The sequence below is a fragment of the Cavia porcellus genome, unplaced genomic scaffold, assembly GCF_034190915.1.
Source record: "Cavia porcellus strain 051 isolate PalLab524CR breed Dunkin Hartley unplaced genomic scaffold, mCavPor4.1 scaffold_20, whole genome shotgun sequence".
In the NCBI taxonomy this organism is placed as follows: domain Eukaryota; kingdom Metazoa; phylum Chordata; class Mammalia; order Rodentia; family Caviidae; genus Cavia; species Cavia porcellus.
The window spans coordinates 19255297-19277712 of NW_026947503.1; the positions used below are offsets into that span (position 1 = coordinate 19255297).

The 22416-nt window shown below is 40.2% G+C and overlaps 1 protein-coding gene across 5 annotated transcripts; it reads right to left on the reverse strand.

Annotated features, from left to right (window-relative positions):
- Window positions 1-4126: 4126 nt before the first annotated feature.
- On the reverse strand, window positions 4127-22128 carry LOC100735568 (serpin B8). 5 transcript variants are annotated; one of them, XM_013157216.3, is made up of 8 exons: window positions 21503-21690; window positions 20018-20141; window positions 15438-15615; window positions 13760-13897; window positions 11975-12092; window positions 10090-10232; window positions 8905-9057; window positions 4127-7196 (listed from the first exon to the last, which is right to left on the reverse strand). In XM_013157216.3, exons 3-8 carry the CDS (start codon window positions 15603-15605, stop codon window positions 6792-6794), a joined length of 1125 nt encoding a protein of 374 aa, XP_013012670.1. In that variant the 5' UTR covers window positions 15606-15615; window positions 20018-20141; window positions 21503-21690; the 3' UTR covers window positions 4127-6791. The 5 variants fall into 5 exon arrangements, with proteins under 5 accessions (XP_013012670.1, XP_003474132.1, XP_005005579.1 ...); XM_003474084.5 differs by lacking the exons at window positions 20018-20141; window positions 21503-21690 and adding an exon at window positions 21956-22128; XM_005005522.4 differs by lacking the exons at window positions 20018-20141; window positions 21503-21690 and adding an exon at window positions 21844-21866.
- Window positions 22129-22416: the final 288 nt, after the last annotated feature.

The window sequence follows — 22416 nt, forward strand, 5'->3', positions numbered from 1 at the left end:
TAATGGGAAATACAACATAGCCAAGGAAGATATATCCCAGTAATAAAAGATGTTGTTGTTGTTGTTCAAAAGCTAATCACATTATCAACCTAAAGACAAGTAAAATTGTCACCAGGAAGATTCCTAGAGGTCAATTGAAGAGGAAATAATGACCTCAATTCTGCCTACCAAGGAGATTCTTGACTCATGTCAGGGAAAAAAGTATTTAAGGACACATTACTGTGAGGCATAAAAAGGTTTATTAGGCAGAGTTTGATGCTAAGGAAGAAAAGTAAAAGACTTCAGCTTTACTAACTAGAAGGGGCTCACTTTCAGCCAGGTGTTCAGACTGATCCATTCACAAAAGCATATGGCCAGATTTTAAAGACTAGCTGATCAGTCCTAATTTATGTAGCTCTAGAAGAATCCTTATGGCTTAAAGAGAATTCTGTTCTCATGATTGGCTTTGCTTATTAAAACCATATGTTGGAAAAGCTAGTAATTAAGAATTGCCAAAACACATTTCAGTCTTATTTTGCTGTCCTTAGTTTTGAAGGGGAAAAAGATAGACTAGCTAAGGTTAGGGCTAAGAAATTTTGTAATACAAACATTCCCTGGGTAGTAAAAATGTGTTGTAGGTTAGATCTAAAACATCCCTCAAAAGTCTCGTGTGCTCTTACGTGGATCTTTTGGAAGAGGAGTATATCACGGGGCACTATACTCATCACTAACGTGCCATTAGTGAGTTCATGCATGGATGTACTGTTGGAAGGCTGATGAAGGAGGTGGGTCACTTGAACCATGACCTAGAATGATATATTCTTCTCGCCAGCTTTTTTTTTCCTGCTTCCTGCCCTCCATGTTGAGCAGTTTTTCTCCACTATGCTCTTCTGCTATACTGTTTCTACTTTGTACCCAGCCAACCATGGACTGGTCCTCTTGAAACCATGAGCCAAAATAAATCTATTCACCTTTAAATTGCAAGTATTGGGTATTTTGTCCCATCAATAAGAAACCTGGTCAATACATAAAACTGATACCAGAAAGGCAGATTCATTGCTGTGATTGCACCCATGTAGTTTAAAAGCCTATAGAACTAATTTGTGGGATGAATTTGAAATATTTGAAGATGAAAGCTGCAAAACCTTAGAATTCTCTAAGCAGAGCCAATTGGCAAATTTTGGGGGAAGCTCAGAAGAGGAGAATGCTGATAGAAATCTTGAGAGCAAAGGTTTGGCTTGGGAGATTTCAGTTTGGAATAAGGACTTCATTGGCATTTGGGCTACAGGCCATGTACATAAAATTCTAGCAAAAACTGTCTTCATTTTTCCTGAATCCTAATGCAATGTATGAGGCTTAATTTAAGTTAATCTGGCAGAAGAAATTTCAAGACAGCCCAGAGTTTTAAGACTGTGGCATGAGTACTGCTAGCCGCTTTCAGCCATATTTACAAAGAATCAAGAAAAAAGAATCTCAGAAATGGATGACAGGTGATGTCTTACACATGTTCCAAACAACTGGGCAGAAGAGGCAGGCCCTTAACCCTTGCTGCTTAAACAGGTAGACGAGCCTGTTCTCTTAGGCCAAGACTACCGCTTGAATTATGACAGAATGCAAGGTGGAGACTTTAAAGTACCCAGAGTGGAAGCAGTGTCCCTAGTGCTGAATGCATGCTGCCACAATCCACATTTACCAAGTGGAGCTTCACCCAAGCTTAGAACACCCCATGCAAACACAAGTTGCCCAGGGACTGGTGCTAGATGTCAAATAGTCCCTGGCAGGCTTGGATTGTAGCAGGGTAGCGACTGGAGTGCAGAGTATGGATTTAAACTGGACTAGTATTAGCTCTATGTTCTAGATGAATGTCTTGGTGTTTGTCTTAGTTACTTTTCTCCTTGCTGAGACAAATACCCAACACCCATAAGTTAAGAGTGAGTTTATTTCGCTCAGTTTGTAGAGGTTTCCATTCACAATCAACTGGCTCCAAGGTAAGATGGTATGGCAGAGGGGCATCACAGAGAAGAAACTGTCCACGGTAAAACAGAACTGACAGAAGACCGCAAGCAGCAAGTCCAAGCAACAAGCCTCTGTCTCTTATGTTGTATCCAGGCTACTGGCACTTAGTTTTACTCACTGTTAGCACTCATATCCTTAATCCTAGCACCCTTAATCATAGTATTGCACTATGCATTAACCCCAGTGTCACATACTCTCTAGATCCAGCCACCTTTGGGAAGCCCCATCTGTGACTGCATGAGACTGTGTGAGTATATTTCGACAGAGCTGTAATAGTGTGGCATAAACCATCGGCTCCCAGCAGTGACTCAGATGTGCCTGGCCAATATTGAAGACCCCTAACACAGACAGCTGTCAGTTTTTATCCTTTTAGAATCTGATGCAGAGAAAGCAGTTTCTGTCCCTTATTTCTCGACCCTGGTGTGTGCTAGCGAAACGCTGCCAGGCTGAAGTTTCCTCTGTGTTTGGAGAGGAACCAATGACAAAGGGTTCATATACTCTACATCTACCCTATGAGACTAGACTCTCTTCAGCTGCTTTGACCCACCACTGTTTGGAAACTTCTAAAAATACCTGTTAATTTGCTTTTTCATTTTTATAAGGGCTCATGGCTGAGAGTTTACCATGAGTTGGTCACTGAATTGCATCCTATATGAGTTGAACATGAGCCGTTAGGGGTCCAGAAGTAGAGTGCTATACTTTAAATGTAAAGTGGCACCCAAAAAGCCTCCTGTGGTCAGAACTGTGGCTTTTGGAAAGTGATTGAATCCCACCTTTGTTGCTGGATTAATCCACTCATTTGTTCATAGCTGAAAATGCTAATAGGTGGTAGGAGCTTATTGGAGGAGGTAGATCACTGGGGCCATGATTTTAGGAAGGTGTAGCTTGTTCCCAGTCTCTCTCTTGCTCTCTCTCTTCTCAGCTTCCATGAGTTCAGGAGCTTTACTCAGTCATGCTTTCTATAAGGCTGTTTCAATTTTGGAGCCACAGACTAATTCATAGAATAAAATATTTTAAACTAGGAGTCAAAATAAGTTTTTTTTTCTAAGTGGTGGAAGTGGTGGATATTTTGTCCAATGACAGAAAATTGACTAATACAGCATACCAACATGCAGAGTTGAGAAAAATATGTCCCAGAGTTTCAAAGTAATTTCATAGCTGGGCATGGTGGTACACCCTGTAATCCCAGCACTTGGGTGGCTGAGGCAGGCAGATTACCAAGAGTTGGAGGCTAATATGAGCTACATAATGAGTCCAAGACCAGCATGAACTAACAAGACCCTGTGTTTCTTTAAGTAATTATAGAGACTAAAACCAGTGTTCCTTTTCTCCTTTTTACCTATCTTTATTTGTTCTCTACCTCAAAACCATGTGGTCATCTCAAAGACAAAGAAAAATTATGTGACATAATCCAACATCTATTTCTGATCTTAAAAAAATAAATATATAGTTCACAACAAATTAGGTAAAGGAGATTTTCTAACTTGATATAGAACATTTATGAAAAACTGACAACTAACATCATATTTAATGACGAATGACAGTATGCTTTTCCTAAAATTAGGAAGGAGAAAAATATGTCTGGTTTTGCTACTTCTAATGAACAACCAATCAAACAAGGTAAGAAACCTAAATGAAAAGAATCTATGTGAAGAAGCAAAAAAGAAATACTTTTTGTTAGTAGCAGATACAGGGACTACAAAAAAGCTACAAGGATTTTTAGCAAGGTTGTAGAAACAAGACAAATACACAAAAACTAATTATGTTTCTGCATGCTTGCAACATATAATCAGAAACTGAAATTAAAGAACAAGTTTATAGCGACATAAAAATGGAAAATACATAGAACTAGATCTGACAGAAGCTGTGTAATAAATACATACTGAAAATTACAAAGTGATAGTAAGACAAATTAGAGACCTTAGAAGTGAAGAAATGAGTTTTGTTCATGGATTGGAATATTTGATATTGCTAATATCTGTTCTCTTTAATGTGATTATCCACACAATCTTAATCAAAATTCCAGAAAGCTATTATACAAGTGAACAAACTAACAAGTCTGAAATTCACAGGGACAAACACAACACTAAACACAGCAAAAACAATTTTATAAATATGCTATGTTGGAAAATTTACTAGTTTTTAAAATTTATTATTAAGATATAATAATAAAGACAATATGGTATTGGCATCAAGAAGATCAATACAATTCAATGAACCCCAAAAATACTACTACAAATGTATGATCCATAAAATTTTGACAAAGATTGAAATTGAGTGGAGAAAGAGTAGTCTTCAATATGTGAGAAAATATGAAGTCAAAAAGGATCATGACCTAAATATAAAATGAATACTATTAACATCCCAAAAGACGTAAGAAGTAATTCTTATATTCTTGAGTTAGGCAAGGAGTCCTTAGATATGATAACAAAAGGAGTACAGATGCCAAAAAAATTAATACATTAAACTTCACGGAAATTAAGAGCTCCTGCTTTTCAAAAGTACTTTATCAAAGGAAAAGTCCAAGACATGATCTATGATAACAAATGTATACAAATCATATATCTGATAATCATATATTGTTTCCAAGGCACAAAATTATCAAAATACAGTAAGAAAATAAAACTAAAAGCTACAAAATATGGGTGAGAAATTTTATTCACCAAAAAGCAAATATGGATGGTAAATGACCACATGAAAAAATACTGAACATAATTGGTCATTAGGTAAATGCAAACTAAAGTCACAATAAAATACCACAATGTATCGAAAATAATATCTGACCATAACAACCATGGGCAAGGATGTAGGGCAACTAACCAAAATTCTGATAGGCTTTATTGGGAATGCTAAATGATACAACCACTTTGGGAAACAATTTGGTAGTTTATTAAGAATTTAAGGATATATCTTTAATGTAACCAGACATCCCACTCTTAGGCATCTACCCAAAATAAATGAAAAATTAAATCCCTAAAAATATGTACATTCATAACAACATTCTATGCAACAGCCAAACATCGGTGACAACCCGAATATCCATCAAGCTGTAACTGGATTAAAAACGGTGGTATATCTATACAATGATATATTACTTAGCAATTATTGAAATATATAATATTGAAGAATCTCAAAATAGTTGTGCTGATTGCTAGAAGCCATATGAAAAGGGTGGGTGATTTCATGTAAATAAGATTGTAGAAACTAAAATTAAGCTATAGTGATAGAATGCAGATCATTGTCTCCCTGAGGAATGAGGCTAAGTGGTTAAGGAGGGAACAGAAGGAGATTACAAAGGTTCAACAAAATGTCTGGAGGTATGATAAACACGGCATTGTTTTAAAAGTGGAGATGGTTTCATGGATGCATGTATGAACCAGAACTTACCAAATTGTATGTGATAAACATATAAAGTTTATTCTGGTTCAATTATACCTCAATAAAGGTATATTTCTACGTTAGAAGTACCAGTAAGATCAAAACCCAGATGCATACTTTCCAGTTCTGTGGATTAATCTTTTGGCCAAATATACCTTGGAAAACAAGGTTTCTGAAATGAATATGGCTTGAGAATATATTCTAGCTTGGTAAATTTTAAGTAACAGCTATAATATGACTGTGTCTATTAACTGTGAATCAAAAGTAGGATCAAGACTAACCCGTTTAGTCAGTAGTGTAAATAGAAACATAAGCAAGAATGTAAATCAGTAAAACTTTTGGAGACCAATTCAGAAGTCTCAAAATATATCCACCCTTTATCTTGACAGGATGATTTTAAGGAATATAGCTCCAAAAATTAAGAGTGAGAGCAGATATCAAGGTTGTTCATAACCATGTAATATATTATGTAAACAATTTTGCCTACATCTCTTAAGTAGGTTCAAATATAGAACTAGGAATATCATAAAATACTATGCATATCAAATTGATGGCATAGAAAGATAACTATCTTAAGGAAAGTTTATCATAAATACGGATAAAAGTAAGCTACCAAAGTTATGATTAATGTGCTAAAATGCTTATGAATTTATATTTGCACACATAGAATAGGGAGGAGAAAGTCCGAGGATATACAACTAACCAGAAGTGTATCATATTTCTAAGAAGTATGAAGGTGTGAAGGTTCCTTTGGTAATTCTGAGGGGGGTTTCAAAGGAAAGGCCACAGAAGATGATGACCTGGCATATTTGAATGATTTGTGTCTCACCATGGTCCTGAAGTTCACTGCTGAGCCCTTGAATTGTATGTAAGTCTTATGGAAATAAGTTCTAAAGAAGCTGTTTCTATCAGAAGCTACATGAAATGTGGGTCATGAAGAGCCACTGTGTGAGATGTGATAACAGTGCTATGTTAACTGCCTGTAATAAGTGGCTACAGTGTAACCCTATAGAACAACAGGGTTCACTCCTCCCTAATTTTGTGTGCAATGGAATCTGGCATCCCCTGGAGAGACTAGCAATGGTGGTGGGCAGAATTCAAAGACTATCACAGGATAGAAAATCTCATTAAAGGCTGGGTCATTAATCAGTAAGATTTTTACAAACAATAGGCATAGACTTGCAGTGATATAAGAGGTATATCAAACATTTCAAAACAAGGGAAGCCTTCTTAACCCCAAACTCCACACATCTGAAGCCTCAGGAGCACTGCAACTGTCAGCAAAGACATTCACAAACCTCACCACTGCACACACTTTATTTTAACATTTCAGCCCCTGCACCAGTTTGGCCACATGGAATTTTAATGAAGGCAAAGTAGGCAGAGGGGAAAGAGTCACATACAGCTACAGAACCTCTTCATGGTGAACAGAACTTGCCACAGAACAAGATGCTATTGGTGCTGTGGTGCCAGATGAAGAAAAGAAAAGGGTGGTCTGCACAGAACTTTGGTTCTATACGAGCACACCGGGCATTCCGGATCACTGCAGTGACCCCCGCTGCCTCTGTTCCCTCTTCATTAACCTCCACAAAGCACTTGTGGGCAACCTTGGACAGCGGCACATTCTTTATAGTTGACATTCCCGAAAAGTCAACCTTGGACTCCTCAAAAGCATCAGTCATTCCTAAACATCGGAGAACAGATTCCAAGTCGTAACTCTCCTCCAGCTGAAATCTGGGAAGGAAAACTTCAATTTTAATTTTCTTCATGTTTGTTGGATTTGTCCAGGATCTGAACTTCTCATATGTAAGCGCTTTCTCCACCTGGAATAGGAAAGGATCAAATCTTAAAATCTAAAGAACAACAGGCTGGTACCCAACACCCACTTATTACCCTCTTTCTGTGATATAGAACTATATTATGATTTCTTGTCCAAAACAATCTACAGATACTTTTCTTGTTAGAAGCACACCAACCCTACCCTTAATTCTCAACCCTATTCTTGCATGTAAAAATCAAAGAGCTAGAAAATATCAGAGAGAAAGTTTTAAACACAATTTATACCAAATTTGCTTAACATATTAAAAATTGACATTTAGAAAAATATAACCAATTGGTCATATTAATATTCATCCAGTGGTAGGTCTGTGAAATGAAGAGACTAATAAAATAAAGAGTATGGTTCAGAGCTCTGATTCTGAGCTATCCAGGAATCCACTCAGGGCTGGAACAGGGCAGATCTTTCAGGGTCAAGAGGTGGCAATCATCTGAATATGAAAGGAGACCAAAATTTAGGAGGAAGTCAGAAATGGAGACTTCAAAGGACTGCTGCCTCTGACATTCTTGTTTGCCATGTCTGTCCTGCAGTTAGCTCCAAGTGCTCTGAGACTCATCACCCCTCCTTATCCACAAGGAAGAAAGAGGGGAGTGAGAGCAGCTTCTGCTTGTACCTCCTCCACCCTTCAGCAACTGGTGGTGAAGTGAGGGAGGCTTTCCAGGGGCAGCTGTTGGAACTTTGGCTCTGTTTTAGATTTCTAAATTTCCTATCACGTGGTGATGACAGGTCCCATTCTTGACTTGTGCCAATAGCTTTGTATTCCATAGAGAAACCAAGGAAATCAAGCAGTCTGTCACATTTAGGATGCTGATCACTGGTGTGCAAACATTTCCTTATATGTTTCTTAAACATCTGGTAGCCTAGACCCAGCAGTAGTAGGAGTATTTGTTTACACCATAGGAATTAGCAAACATTACAAATGAGGGCCTCCCTAACCTCCTAGAAAGGAAGTTTACTTGCATCCTGGTAATCCTGCATTTCCCACCTTGTAAGTTTGCATATTGTTTTCCTGAATTGTTTTCTATCATGAGAAGACTTGTCTCTCTTTCTGTCCACAGTAAATCTGCCATCAGTACCATAGACTTGGTATTCACAGTGTGACATATACAAGTGTAGCAAATTCCCATGGTGAATATACATACATACATATAAATATGTATGTATATTCATACTAGGAATCAAATACAGGACCTCACACTTGCCAGGCATTCATTATGTATTGAAAACATGTATTAATTTTTTAAAAATGTGTGATCCATGAACTAGCAGCACATGCTTTACAGAGAATCTTCTCGGAAATGCAAAATCTCAACTCACACTCTCCTAAATCAAAATCATTTTTACAATAAGATTGCCAAGAGGTTTATACACATGTTAATATTGAAAAACATTTCCAAGATCATTCCCTAGCCTTTTCCCGAGCCTTTGTTCAAGAAGTATTAGGACCTCTCTTCAAAATAAAGCATGTTGTTATATTTTTGGAACATTGTTTTCTTCATTTCCTTCTAGCCAGTCCTATATAGACACTCAAGAGAAACACATACACATGTTCACTGAAAGGCACACGCTGGTGCTCATGCAGCACTACTTGCAATTATCCATCACTGAAAACGCCTCAAATGCCATCTGGGAGATGGACTTAAGTAAGTTCGCCTGGAATCCACAGACACTTGGACTTAGTGACCAGTGCTCACCACAGCAAGATCAGTGTTCTCGTCAGGAAGCAGAATGACCATGCTCAGCTCCTCTTCCTCATAGGGCAGCTCCAAGACCTGGGTATTCATCTCCTCTATATAACCCATGTTAAAGTGTGCATGTTTGAACATCATCTGTACTGTTTTTTTCCCCTAGTAAAAACACCAAGTTAAAATTAGACTCCTGAAAAATGAGCACAATTTACTAAAATCAAGATATGTCTGGCTCATATAACTCCTAGACAAGCACAAGATAATACTTCTGAACACTAATGTTATTATAGTCTTCACACGCGTATCTTAGTATTGAGAAGCACACGCTATCATTGTTCCCTCAGATCATGTATTACGCAGGTGAGAGAATAGTGTGCTGAACATAGAAGGACATAAAACCCCGCTTTACTTTTAAAAGAAATTGTGTTTGCTTTTTTAAGAAAATTCATAGGTAAGGACCCCCATGGACCTTGTAATTAAAAATTACTTCTCCAAGTTAAGAGGAGCACTAACAAAATTCAGCCCTTAGGTTGAAAAATCTGGTTAGAAAAGATACAGATGTCAAAGGAAATTATACTTTTATTCTCAAAAGATGCCCAGTATATAATTGGTTTTATGGCTTTGATTTCCTTAGGGATGGGACCTTGACAAGATGCATAAGGTCAGCCATTGAAAAATTTCTTTGTATGATGTGCTATTATCAAATTGATGGAAGTCAAATTCCAACCTAAAAGTATTGACCATAGCCATTATCATATTTTAAAGGGAATGCAAAATACTGTTTTCAAAGTTAGCCTTAACATCTGCCACCAGTCTTTTTTTCCCTCAGAATTATACATTCTTGAATTCTGAGGCAAAAAAGTGAAGATGTTAAGTAATTACAGACAGTGATAGCTTAATATCAGCGTAATTCTAAGACTTAGAAGAAATTTCCCTCCAACCCAAATCGTGTGGATCAGAGATGGGAGATGAACTTGACCAAAGGGAAAAAAAAAAAACTAAAACTGCCTATGCAAACAATATTTTAGTTTCTGTCCTCTTCCCTCTAATTAAAGACAGACAGTGGGGAGCATTTAATTCATTCAGACCAAGATTAAGATTCAAGATAATGTGAAATGAATTTAGTTTTTCTATCTATCATCTTTCTTAATGACCTGAGAAGGTAGTAATACATGAGAAAATGCTCCCTACCTGGCCAGTTTTAAAGGGCATTCCTCTTGTGTACTTTTTGTCAAATTGCTCATTCCACTTTCCTTTGAAATACACAGCGTTCACAAGGACTAGCTTGGTCCGTGAACTGACGATCCCAGGGCTCAACACTTCTGAAATCTTACCTGGGAAGAATAGGAAAGACGTTTAGTGATCTGGGGAAAAATACGCATTCTTTTGCAATCTGCTTGATACATAAAGCCTAGGTTTGGTGAAGAGCCAATGTGGAGTCTTTCTTTCACAGACAGTGTATCACTTGCCCTTAAACAGTGATCCTGAGGTAGGCAGGGCAACTGTGGTTCTGTCTTCATAACTTGTAGATGTAGAAATGCAGGGTGAACACACTTCCCTTACTTTGCTGTCAAGTTCACAGAGGTAGGAAATGGCTAAGAAAATAGGTCTGCCTTGTGTGTTGTAGGATGTGTAACCAGTGAGGCTTTTTGAGAAATGTCACCAGATGGACAAAGCCATCCCTGCTTGAGAATCACTGCTCTGTTACAATCTACAGCTCTCATCTAGATAAAAAGTCTAGATGAGAGCTTTAAGGGATAAAAAGTTCCTTGAAGATGGGGGCTTTGGCTTATGAGGAGGTGGGAAGGAGGCAGACTAACTGAAAGGAATGAGTGGGGGCGGCATTAGGGAGATGGAACAGAAGAACCCAAATTGAGTTGTTCTATAAGAGAAGGAACCAGTGATCCCCAAGCTCCCTTCCAATTTTAATATTCTTGGCAAACATGTGGACTGTTAGCCAAAAAAAAGGAAGGGTCTTAGCAGCATACAGAAGTGATAGAAAAGGGGTGAGCAAGATGTGGAGAAACTTCTCGGGTGATTCAGTACTTCTGTGTCAATAGGAGAGTGAGAGCACACTGGACAGACTATGTGTACAGGCTGGTTCCTTCCCATGCTAATTATGTCACTGGCTGTGAGTATAATTGGGGCATGGCTGCTGCCTGGCACAATGCGTGTGTCATAAACAGTGGATGAAAGACACTGGTGATAGGTTGGCCTCTAAATTTCTTGTTAGTTATTTAGAATGTTTAAAAACATGCCCTCTTTTCTTTTTGTGACTTGTTTTGTTTTTGTGGTGATGGTGGTTGTTGTTGTTGGTTTGTTTGTTTGTTTGTTTGTCTGGTTTGAGGCAAGGTATCACTATGTAGTGCAGGCTGGCCTTGAACTCATTATCAGCCCATGCTGGTTTCAAATTCATTGTGATCCTCTGAGCTCAGCCTCCCATGTTCTGGGATTACAGGCACATGCCAACATGCCTGGCTCTTTTTTTCCATAATCAAGTTATGGACTGGAAAAATGGTTTCTGGTGGCATGGACAGGGGAGACTCCAGATTAGCAACACACACAGAATTTGCAGTAGATTCAGGAAAGATCACTTTGAAAACAAGTGTAGCCACAGTGAAGTCAGAGAAGAGGGAGTGGGCTTCAGGCAAACTAGTGAGCTGTTCACACTAACACAGCAAGGCAACGGGACAACTTATATCACTGTCGAATCTCAGCTACAATGTAAACGAATTCCCTCTGCCTCAGAGCATAGCATGGGTCTCCCCCACACAGAAGATAGTGAGGGCCACAAGAAGTAGTATTTATCAGGGATTTTCCAGCCCAGTCCATAGGGGAAAGGGGCTTGAGATTCTAATGAGTTTAATTTTTTTAAAAGTCACTACTTTCTGATCTGATAATTCCAAGAAAAACAGGATGTTGTGGCTAGCTTAAAATCTGAACAAACTAAGAAACAGCCCTCTGGTTCTAGCATTCATAGTATCCCAAGGCACAACACCATGAATTGCCCAGCCCCTTCCCTCTCCACCTCTGCTCCCAGGGCAGTGCCAAGTCCACCTAAATTAAAGTTTCTTACCTTCCGTCTTTTCTTTCACCCAATCATTGATGTGTTTCCTGCACTTTTCAGCATCTTTAGCAAAGGACAGCACCTCCATCTCTGCCTGATAGAATTTCTTACAGGATTCCTTGAAGGCCTACAAACACAAACACTGAGTTTGGTCCATTTGGCAAAGGTCCCCACAGCTAGGAAAGTGAAACTGAACCCACGATTTTCTTTCCTCGTAACAAGTTTCTATCATACATGCTTGCAGAGGTCATGCTGCCCTTTAAGACACACACATTCATGTAATACCCTAAATGTCAGACCACTTACTCTGTATGCATCATAGTCAGTGGATAAAGACATGACAGCTAACAAAGTGACACTCAGACTAAAGATACAGTCCATGTACACAGACAGTCACAACTGTGTGGATATCACCAAAAACAGCCCAGGACTGTCTCTGTTCAAACTCTTCATTGACTCTGATTTTCTGTTCTCTTACTAGGTGACCAATCTAACTCTCTTTTACTTTGACATAGGGTCTGAGACATATTTATTGAATGAGAGGTTCCATAGTAAAACTAAACTATCAAGAAACCATAGATCTACCCACAAACCAGTAAGAAAACAGCATTTTCTATTTGGGACATCATGATTAGCGGAAAAAGTAGAACAAAGAACTCCTCTGGAAATGGTGTGGAATAGGTATGGATCACAAAGTGTGTACAAGTGATCATGTGCATGTGTATACACGTGTGTACTTGTGTATTTATGTGTCAGGGAAGTTGAAATGTAAGTTCGGGTCAATTCAGGAAAGGCCTGTACATCATACATTAAAACCCAAATAATTCATCCCATAAAAATGTTTTCAGATATTCTGCAATTAGCTTCCATCTTCTGTCCATTCCGTGTTCTCAGATATTTTAGCTTCTGCCAAAGAGAGAATTCAGAGGAAAGAAGAAGCCAAGTAACTAAGAGACGTGTAAGTTGATGACCTGCACTCAAAGATTAAGCAGATGTTCAAAATGAATATTGGTTCCCTAGGGTATTCCTGGGATCTAGAGTCATCTCCAGTGATCAATAAACCCAGGCCAACCAAATTCCAGGGGCAGCATCTAAAAGTAGTCAAAGAGATAGGTATCTGAGTCTCAGGTATGAACCACTGGAACATCCAGGCAATAAGACAGTCATACCTAATCTGATAATTTCATTGATTTTAAACTAGCATCACCCTATATACTGTGTCGCATAATTTTTGGGATCTCACTTTCTAACTTATGGTAGCCACTGAGTGGAGCAGGTGATTTTGAAATTATATGCTGAAGTATGAACATATTTTCATTTTAAAAATACTAGTCTGTCAGTGGTGGGATTTATGAGGCAAAAAGAAGGGCCAGGCAGGTCTTGGGCAAACCAGTTAAGAACAACTGATAGGAACATGAAAGATAGTTAGTTTGAAAGCAAACACCAGTGGTGATTCAGAAGTAGGAGGAAATGTCAAGAGCCCCAAAAAGGCTGTCACAGCAGAAAGCAGCCCAACAAGCAGAGGTGGGAATAGGGGAAAATTCTGTAGTAAGTAGATGATGTGCTCAGGGACAGCGGCCCAAGGGAAGAGGTCTGTGTGCAGGAAGATGGGCGGACTGACTTTGATTCTGACGGGGATGTACCAGAAACAATTTGAAAAGAACACAGATCACAAGCAAGTATAAAAGTCAAAATTCTAATTGCAGAAGTATAATTCTAAGCACATTTTCCAGGAGATCAAATTGTGCTTTTATCTATTTTTAAACTTCTTATCAATGAGTGAATGCTGCTTACTGGGAGAAAATCACATGTTTCTTCTCCAAAGAGTCTGCCAACCATGCTAAGCAGGTACTTAGTGTCGGCTCTGTTAACTTCAGTGAGAAGAGACTGGAAACCTTCGTGGACATCTCCATCTGTGTTCAAATAAAGTGCCTGGGAATAGAAGACAGTGTGTGCTGTAAACATAGGCAGGATACTCCCCCAGAGAGCTATTTCCAAACAAATACCTAGAATGAAAATCACATAGACTTCTGCCTTAAAAGAAGTTTGGTTCAACTGTCCTTTTTAAATTTTGCAATGCTTTTCTCCGCTTGGGAGCATTCCAAGCAACATGTTTTTTTTATGATATATATTTTTAACACACAATAAATACATTCAGAAAGAATGGCTATCATCAAGAACTAAAGAAGAAAAGAAAAAAGAAAAACAGCACAGGGTTCTTCACCTTTAGCACTAGGAACACTTCGGATCTGACAGTTCCTTGTGATCTGAATGGTCCGGTACTCTATAGGATGTTTTGCAGAATGTCTGGTCTCTCCCCACCTAGAGGTCAGCACCACCTCTCAGTTATGAGAGCTAAAACTCCAGCTTTGCCAAATACTATACCCCTAGGGAAAGAAACTGCCCACCTAAGTGGGAAACAGTGGTCTGGGAGATTTGTCCATGTCAGGAAGGCATCCTGCAATAATTTAGGGGGAGGCAGAACAGAAAAAAAAGGTAGTTGGGCTGAATCTAATGTGACTCAGCGAGTGATTTTTTTAAAATCATTTTGTCTGTAATTTCATAATTGTTCAGACCAGATTATGGTTACACATCAGATTACAGTGAAAAAAAAAAAAAAAAAAGGTTTTTTCTGTGCCTTCCCATAACACATGTTGGAAGCTTCCCTCCTCCATAAGCTCAAACAACCACAGGAGACCACACCTGGGACCCTGGATATACTACTGGTTATCCACACATCCTTGGTGTTAGTGGCAAAAAGATGTCTATATGGCAATTTTCTGGAATCCATTCACCAGATGGTCAAAGAAATGTCCTAGCGCCTGCCTTGCAAGCAGGCAGTCGTGAGTTCGATCCCTGGCACCGATAAAAACGAAAAAGACAAAAAATAAAAAAATTAAAAAAAGAAATGTCCTGAAGTATTACCTACTACTGCATCTGAAGATAAGGATATAGATTGAAACTGAAACGTTTAAAATGAGCCAAATTAAAGATTTATTCTAAATAACCTCAGGAAATCTAAGATCACATTTAGTCACATTTCTCATCTACATATGCAAAATCATACATTAAAATAACCACTTTAAAAAGTTTACTTTCACAGCTGCACTTCCATTTAAAACATAACATTAGAAAAGTTTAAAATACAAGATTAAAATTCTTGGCTTTTGTGTGGAACAAAATTAAAGTTTACTTTATCAAAGGTGTGATTTCACCAATAAGTTTGATAATTTTACCTAGAGAAAATAAACTTTATGACCTATTTTCCCCCATAAACATTAGAGGAGATAATCTATACTGCACAATTCACCTTTATGCCCATGTCCACATTGTCAGAGTGGCTTCGTCCTAATCAACAGGACACACTAGCTGTCACCAGCTAGAAGGATAGTATGCAAAGACCAGCTCTATGGGAGCAAAAGAGTAACCTGCCTTTGTTCTCTTTTTTGGGAGAAGGGGTAGGTATGCATACCTGCGACATCTGGGCTGCAGTGTTTCCTTTTGCCCCCAGGAAGACCATAGCCAGGGAGGACGAGATGCTCAGTGGGCATATGAACACGTTTTGTGATTTGTCTTCTTCACCCAACATTTTGAATAAGCTGATGGCAAAAGTGCCATTTCCTTCACAGAGATCATCCATCTGGTAAGGTCTGGATGGAAGGCACAATAAAGAAACATATCAACAAGCTCGTGTACAGTCACACAGTCAGTGTCCCATCAGCAGACACCAAGTATGGTAGCTGAGATGACTGTGTCCTAAAAACATACCCTCCTAACCACTGAGCCCTGTGACTGCGTCTTCATAATTACAATGGCGATTCTGTAAATGTGACTGAATCAAGAATTCTGGATATGGGCATTGTCCTGAATTATTCAGATGAGGTTAAGGGAATCACAAGGGTTCTTACTAGAGGAAGACAGGAGCGTGGTCCAAAGTGTGAAAAGTTATAAAGACAGAAGCTGAGTGAGGTCAGAGTGATGGGAGGCCACACTGATCTAGGACTGGCTGCCTCTAGAAGCTGGGAAAGGAAAAGTAACAGATTATATCCTAAAGACATTACAATTGAGCCTTTTAGAGCTTTCAATGAGACAAACGGACCACCGGTGGCACACATGCCATAGGTTTGTCACCACTGCCCTAATTATCTCTGCCATAATGTTTGAAATTTATGACCTCCAGAACTGTAAGATAACCAATTGTGTTGTTTGCAGCCACTAAAATTGTGGGGAAGCTTGAACATTTTTTTCCCCACAAAATAGCCAAACAGTAGTCTATGACAAGTAACACTCTTCAAAATAAGGGGTCAGACACCGTCTAGTACTGACTCAGCCCCCTCTCAGTGTAACAGGGGCCAACAAGACTTCTTGCAAGAAAGTGTTCTCAGTGTTTCCCATAGCTCATCTCATTTTACCCTAATAATAACATGAGGTCAGTACACACATTAGCTCACATGAGAATGAGTAACCTAATCAGGGTATGGTAGCTACTTCCAGAGCTCTGAAGAAGTCATTAATAACCATAACCCACAGTTCAACTTCAGGGACTGAATTGTTAATCATTGCACAAAATCTCCCTATTGTTGTTGGTTCCCTTTGGCTTCCCTAACAGTTTTAAGAGTCACACATAACCCCTTGTAAATGAAAACGGCACTTTTTGTCATCATTTCATGTGAAAATGGCTGGATAGCTTGAACCAGATTTTGGAGAATGTATTTGGGATAATCTCATCTACATAAGGGCCACTAGGAAGATAAAGTTTACTTTGAATCATGGTAGCAGCAAAAATGATGCACGATTTTTGGCAAGAGTTGCTGAAACTAGGTGGTAGGAACTGCAAACAGAGTCTTTTATATAAACATACACATATATGCATTTAAATATAGATGTACACACACACACACACACACACACACACACACACACACACAGGGGAACACTATGAATCAGAAGCACCAATTTTTGGTAGTGGAAACTGAACTCAAGACCTTGCGTTTGTCAACCAGGCGCTTATGCCATTGAGTTACATCCCCAGCCAAGCCACTGATTTTGAATCTGTCTTGGCCAAGATGACCTTAATGTTTCCTTAAGCTTGACTAAATAGCAGTAAGGCTAAATTTGACATTTGACTAAGCAAACTAAATGGGTTATTCCCTGCCTCTGGGCCTTAACCTCCCTTTTCTCAAAACATTACTTAAAAAAAAAGGGAAAGCTTACAAATGTTAGTTCAGTTTCTCCCTTTAAAATGTAACTCTTGTTTTTAAAAAATCTCCTCCTGCTTTCACCTTCCAGGACAGTGTTTCCCTATCAACCAGTTTCTGTGGAAGACTAGGGAGACATCTTTCTCTAGGTGATAAAAAAATCACTGTGAGTTACTAATAATTACTATCATTTTAGTGAATTATTATGTCTTGCACTAATTCATCACATTTCTACTAAACCCTATAGATATGTGGCTCTTGTCCCATAAAATATGAATTTTGCTGAACATCTTTGCTCTAATGGTTAAAGATGTTTTGGAAAATAAAAAGACAAAGCATTACACATACTTTCATGACCCTAATGAACTATTTTTTTTCTATTAAGTCATCCTTTTGTCACATGCATGTATATTTTTAACTCAAAAACCTTGAAACCAAATGGAAAAATATGCTCCAGGTTAGAAAATCAACAAATAAGCCAAAACTATCACAAACTCCGTGTAGAAATAAGAATCACCATGCTCTTGTTCATTTCTGTAAACTTTATGATCTTTATGATCTTATAGTCTTCATTCTTCCTCCAGTTTCCTAGTGGACTGTAAAGTGCCTTACACAGCAGCTTTGAGATCATGTGCCCCTAGAGGAGGTCTTGCAGGCCTTACTTATCTCTCAGGCTCAAGAAAAGGAGAAGTGGAACATGCAGAACCAAGAAGAGCAACTAAGTCAACCAGAGCACTACATGGTCTGCTTACAAGTCCTCTCCTAGGAAACTTTTTCAAAAGGGGATAGCACTGAGGTTTTTTTTTTAAATCAGTTACAGTTTAGAACATAGAAAAGCAGTACTCTAATTATAAATCAGCAGTTCAAACCAATGAAAATTCCTTAAAATTTGAAAACAATGTGTTACATTTTCAACCAAGAAAATGTGATGGTGATATACTTTGTAGAACAGTACTCCATAATTAATAGATCACTTATTACATAACAAAATGTCAAAATTCCCATTGTCCCCACATCACAACATGTACTGTAGAAGCTGGAAGACCCATGTTTTCTCCCCCAGGCAAGTCTTCTAACCCTACACCAATACTTGTGACATATTATTATAGATAGCTAAGTTATTTAGAAATATTATGAACAGCCAGCTAAGGTTGGGCCCCAGGATTTGTCAGTGCAGAAAATACCTGTGGCTAGAGGCACATTTGTCAAGCTTCAAGACAAAACAAAAAGACCACACCCACGTACTTCCCATAGGGATGAGCAGCAGTAATTGATATCCTAAATAGGCACCAATTATGGTGGGTGGAGGACCAAAACCTCCGGAGCCCATTTCTTCCCGGAAATTCTTTGTTCATTCCTTGTACACTTGCCACATGACTTGCTTCCCCATTCTATCCCCATTTAATCAATACTACCTAAGGGACTATACTCTTAATTTCAATGGTTGACCAAAATTTTGTTCCGCCTTATACTCAGCTTATAATTTTCCATTGGGTCAATGTTACTAAATGATTACCTGTATAGTATCACTAATTAACTATAGTTTTCTCCCACATTATACCCACATCACAAAACTCCCTTAAAAACTGGGTTTCCCAGAGCTACCCATTCAGGACCCCCTTCTGTCCTTTAGATGCAAACTTTCTTTCTCTCAATAAATACTTCCTATTCTTAATCTTTGTTATTCCTAGAATTCATTCTTCAGTTTTAGAGAACATGAAATCAGTGTATTGGACACTTAGCAGGTTGAGAGTTATAATATTTCCCTTACATTATTTGCAGGGTTATATCATTCCTATGTCATATACCATACATCAATGTCAGAAACTCTAAGTCAAAAACTAATATTCAAACTTTGTAAAATTCAGGTCTCTAGGAGTTGGCAAGGGAGAAACCCAAAGAAAGGGAATTAGATAAACTGAATATGATACAGACACAAGTAAATTTGGCTCTGATCCTACCTTAGCACAGGAGTTTTAGATTCAAAGTGCAGCAGTCATGAACTTGAGCTGGTGACTGTGACTATATATATATATGCATTTGCATGTATTTCATCATCTTGTCTGCACTGGCAAAAACAATGAACTAAAGGATGACATCGTTTTAACTGCTTTGAATTGAAAACTCCTGTCTCTGGTTTCTTCCATCCTTCCTCTTCCTTTTCTCATCCCTTCACCTGCATCCCTTGTTAACATCCAGGTACTGGCCAGTGGCATAATATTCCCCATTCACCTCTGCCAGATGACAGCAGCACACACTGGTACAGACACACAAGCGCGTGCACACACACACACCACACACACACACACACACACACACACACACACACACACACACCAATGCTCCTCCAGGGCATGACATAAGCCCCTGCTTTTTTGAGGCTCCAATCTCATTTATATATTAATGCTTTTGAGATGGGGGCAGTAAACAAAATGGACCTTGCTTAATTCATGCAAAAAGGAACTGGTATCAAAAGCTTTTGAAAAGGGAGGAAATTTAAACAAAATGGAATTTGCCCAACACCTCTAAAAATATAAAATAATACCTTTAGATAGATACAAGCACTACATTAGATTCTAATCAAATATAGGAAAGTTTTATATCTAGCTAATTAAATGAATTTGCATTAAGCTAGTTTTCCTTTCCCAGATGAACAGACAAGGGCAAACACTGTCCACAGGGCTCCAGGAAAAGTCATGGATTCAGCCTCCAAAGCAAGTCTTGTGGTTCTAAGTATGTGTTACCTTTCTTTTCCTGGGAGCCTTAAATGCCTGTGAACGCCATGCTTCTCACCCCCACCCCATGCAAACATCCAATGGTGAATATGTTTAAAGAGTTTTTATGTACAACTTACATGTTTTGAGAGAAGAGAATGAAAATTTTTCTGACCGGAGTTCACAGACTAGGAAAGATACACACACTGAAATGCATGGTCTCAAGCCGCTCCTGTGCTCTAGATCAGGGTACCTTACCAAGGGCTACAAAATTTCAAACAAAAGAAAGAAAACTCTGTGGTAGTCAGGAAGTCTTTCCAAGAAGCTGACTCTGAAAGATTAGGCAGACATTGTGTAGGAGGTGAGAATGGGAAGCTGTAGGCTCAAGGATTTGCAGGGGCAAGGAAACAGGGAGTGCTTTCCTGTGAGACTGACAGGGATGAGAAAAAAAACGGACTTCTTACGCTTAATTTAAAAGTTTGAACTTAAGTTATGGTCTGGAAAGCCATATATTGGCTGGAAGGACTGGGCCTGTTTAGATAGGCAGGATCTGGTTGGTTTCCAGTCAGCGTCCTGCTATGTAGTTCAGGCTGGCTTAGAATTCACTGTGTAACCCAAACTGGTCTTGAACTTGTAGTGACTGATCCTCCTGCCTCAACCTCCCAAGTCCTGGGATGACAGGCAGATCCCATCATGCCCAACTCTATTTGTGGTTTTGAAATAAATATAGTATGTTGATTTTAGAACAATGACATGGTTCACTGTTCGGTGTGGAACAAAGCAGGGGAACCTGCTGATTGACCAGAACCATAGACCAGTGACTGCTGACAGGTCGGCAACCGGCACACTGAATAAATGGAATTTCCAGGCAGACAGACAGCTAGGAAAAGGGAGGGCCCGGGGAGGCAAGGATGGTCCCAAGGCTCCTAGCTAAATCTGTACTTGGTGTGGGTCATGCACTGCAGGAAGTGTCCATAAGGAGCCAGCTTGGAACGGGAAGGTGATTCATTCCATCTGCAATGTATACTACACCAAATGATCCTGGTGACAGTCAAGGGACCTTTGGAAATACAGGTGGGGCAGAAGATGAGTAGCTGTTCTAGAGCAAGCAGGTGGAAGTCATCTGTATCCTGATTCTAGGCCGTTCTACATGACTACCTGGAATTACCCAGAATACACCCACACCAGAGGAACAGGAGGAGAAACTCCCTTATTTCTGGGAATTTCCAATATCTGGGGGTCATAAAAGGAAGGGAAAGAGACTATGAAGCAGCAGTCAGGGGAGTGCTGGAGAACTGGGAAGGGGCCTTTCAGGTCCAGGAAGAGGACACCATCCAGCAGGCCAGAGACAGGGGACCTGAAGGGCACAGCAGACAGAGGCAGAATGGCCTGGGAGACCCTCAGTACAGCACTGAGAGAGGGACCAAGGGGTGATGAGCAGCTGGGGAGAGGAACCACTGCATCTAGAACCTGTGGAGTTAAAACATGCAGTTTCAAGTTCAAAGAAAGCAATGAAGAAGAAAAGTTGAAAGATGTAAAGAAAAGAGGAAGGAAAGAAGGGGGAGACACAAGGAGAGGAAGAACAAAAGGCATGGAGGGTAGGAGGGTGGAAGGGAAGTTACAACCTATAATCAGAAGGAGCAGGAGTTTGTGTTGGAGGTAGCACTGGCCCAGCACCCTCCGGGGACTTGCCCAGGGCCCTACAGAAGATCCAGGCCGAGCCGCAGGTCTCCTTCCGCACTCTGGGTTTCTCCAATGTCTGGCCGCAGAGTTCCCGCCCATCCACTCCGGGCACCAAATCCCAAGGCCGTCCTTCCCCGCCACTCCCCTCTGCGGGCAAATCCAGGAGCCGCCTTGGCAGGGAGGGCGGGGACGCTCAGCCTCCGCCAGCCGCCGGGGGGTGCGGGCTGCGGGCTGCGTCCTCCCGCTAGAGCGCCCCGGGAAGCGGGGCGATCGCGCTGCCCACCTGTGCGCCGCGCACCTCCACCGCCCGCCCCTTCGCCTTCAGTTTCCTCTCTCCCGCTCCCCGGAAACCTTCCGGCCGAGCTCTCTGGCCCGGGAACCGTAAAACTCCGAACCTGGGGTTTGTTGCGGCGACTTCGGCTGCTGCTTCTGCACTGCAGCTTCGGGGATGCTTCCGTCCGCCTGGATCTGGGGCAAGGCTTCCGGCGGTTGAGTCACGACCGTGGGATGGCGCTGGGCTGCGCAGTCTGTGACTGGGAAGCCCGGAGAGGCGCCCAGCCCCGCAGGGCCAGGCCTGTGCTGTGTGGAGGCGGTGACTGGGCAGGAGGCTGGAGCTGGGGTGGAAGTAAAGTCTGGTCCTCTGAGGAGGTGGTGCAGGGCTTCCCCAAGTAGGGAGCTGGAGGGTGACTTGTTTTCCCGAGTTCCTATGTGCAGTAGCTGTGTTTGCTGAGCAACTGGAGCTCAACCTCGAAAACGAAGCAACAGCAAATTTGAAAGCTATAGTTGCTAAGTCAGAAGAATCTCAAACTGTAAGGGCCACTAGTCATTAACCGGGTTTGACACACATCAGTGTGAT

Bases quoted from the DNA above. Each gene is read 5' to 3' on its own strand.
- LOC100735568 (XM_003474084.5), bottom strand. From the start codon at position 15,605: ATGGATGATCTCTGTGAAGGAAATGGCACTTTTGCCATCAGCTTATTC. The intron at 13,898-15,437 runs GTATGCATACCT...TTCTATTCCCAG, and splicing joins CTGCAGCCCAGATGTCGCAG to GCACTTTATTTGAACACAGA. The intron at 12,093-13,759 runs GTAAGCAGCATT...TTGTGTTTGTAG, and splicing joins AAACATGTGATTTTCTCCCA to GCCTTCAAGGAATCCTGTAA.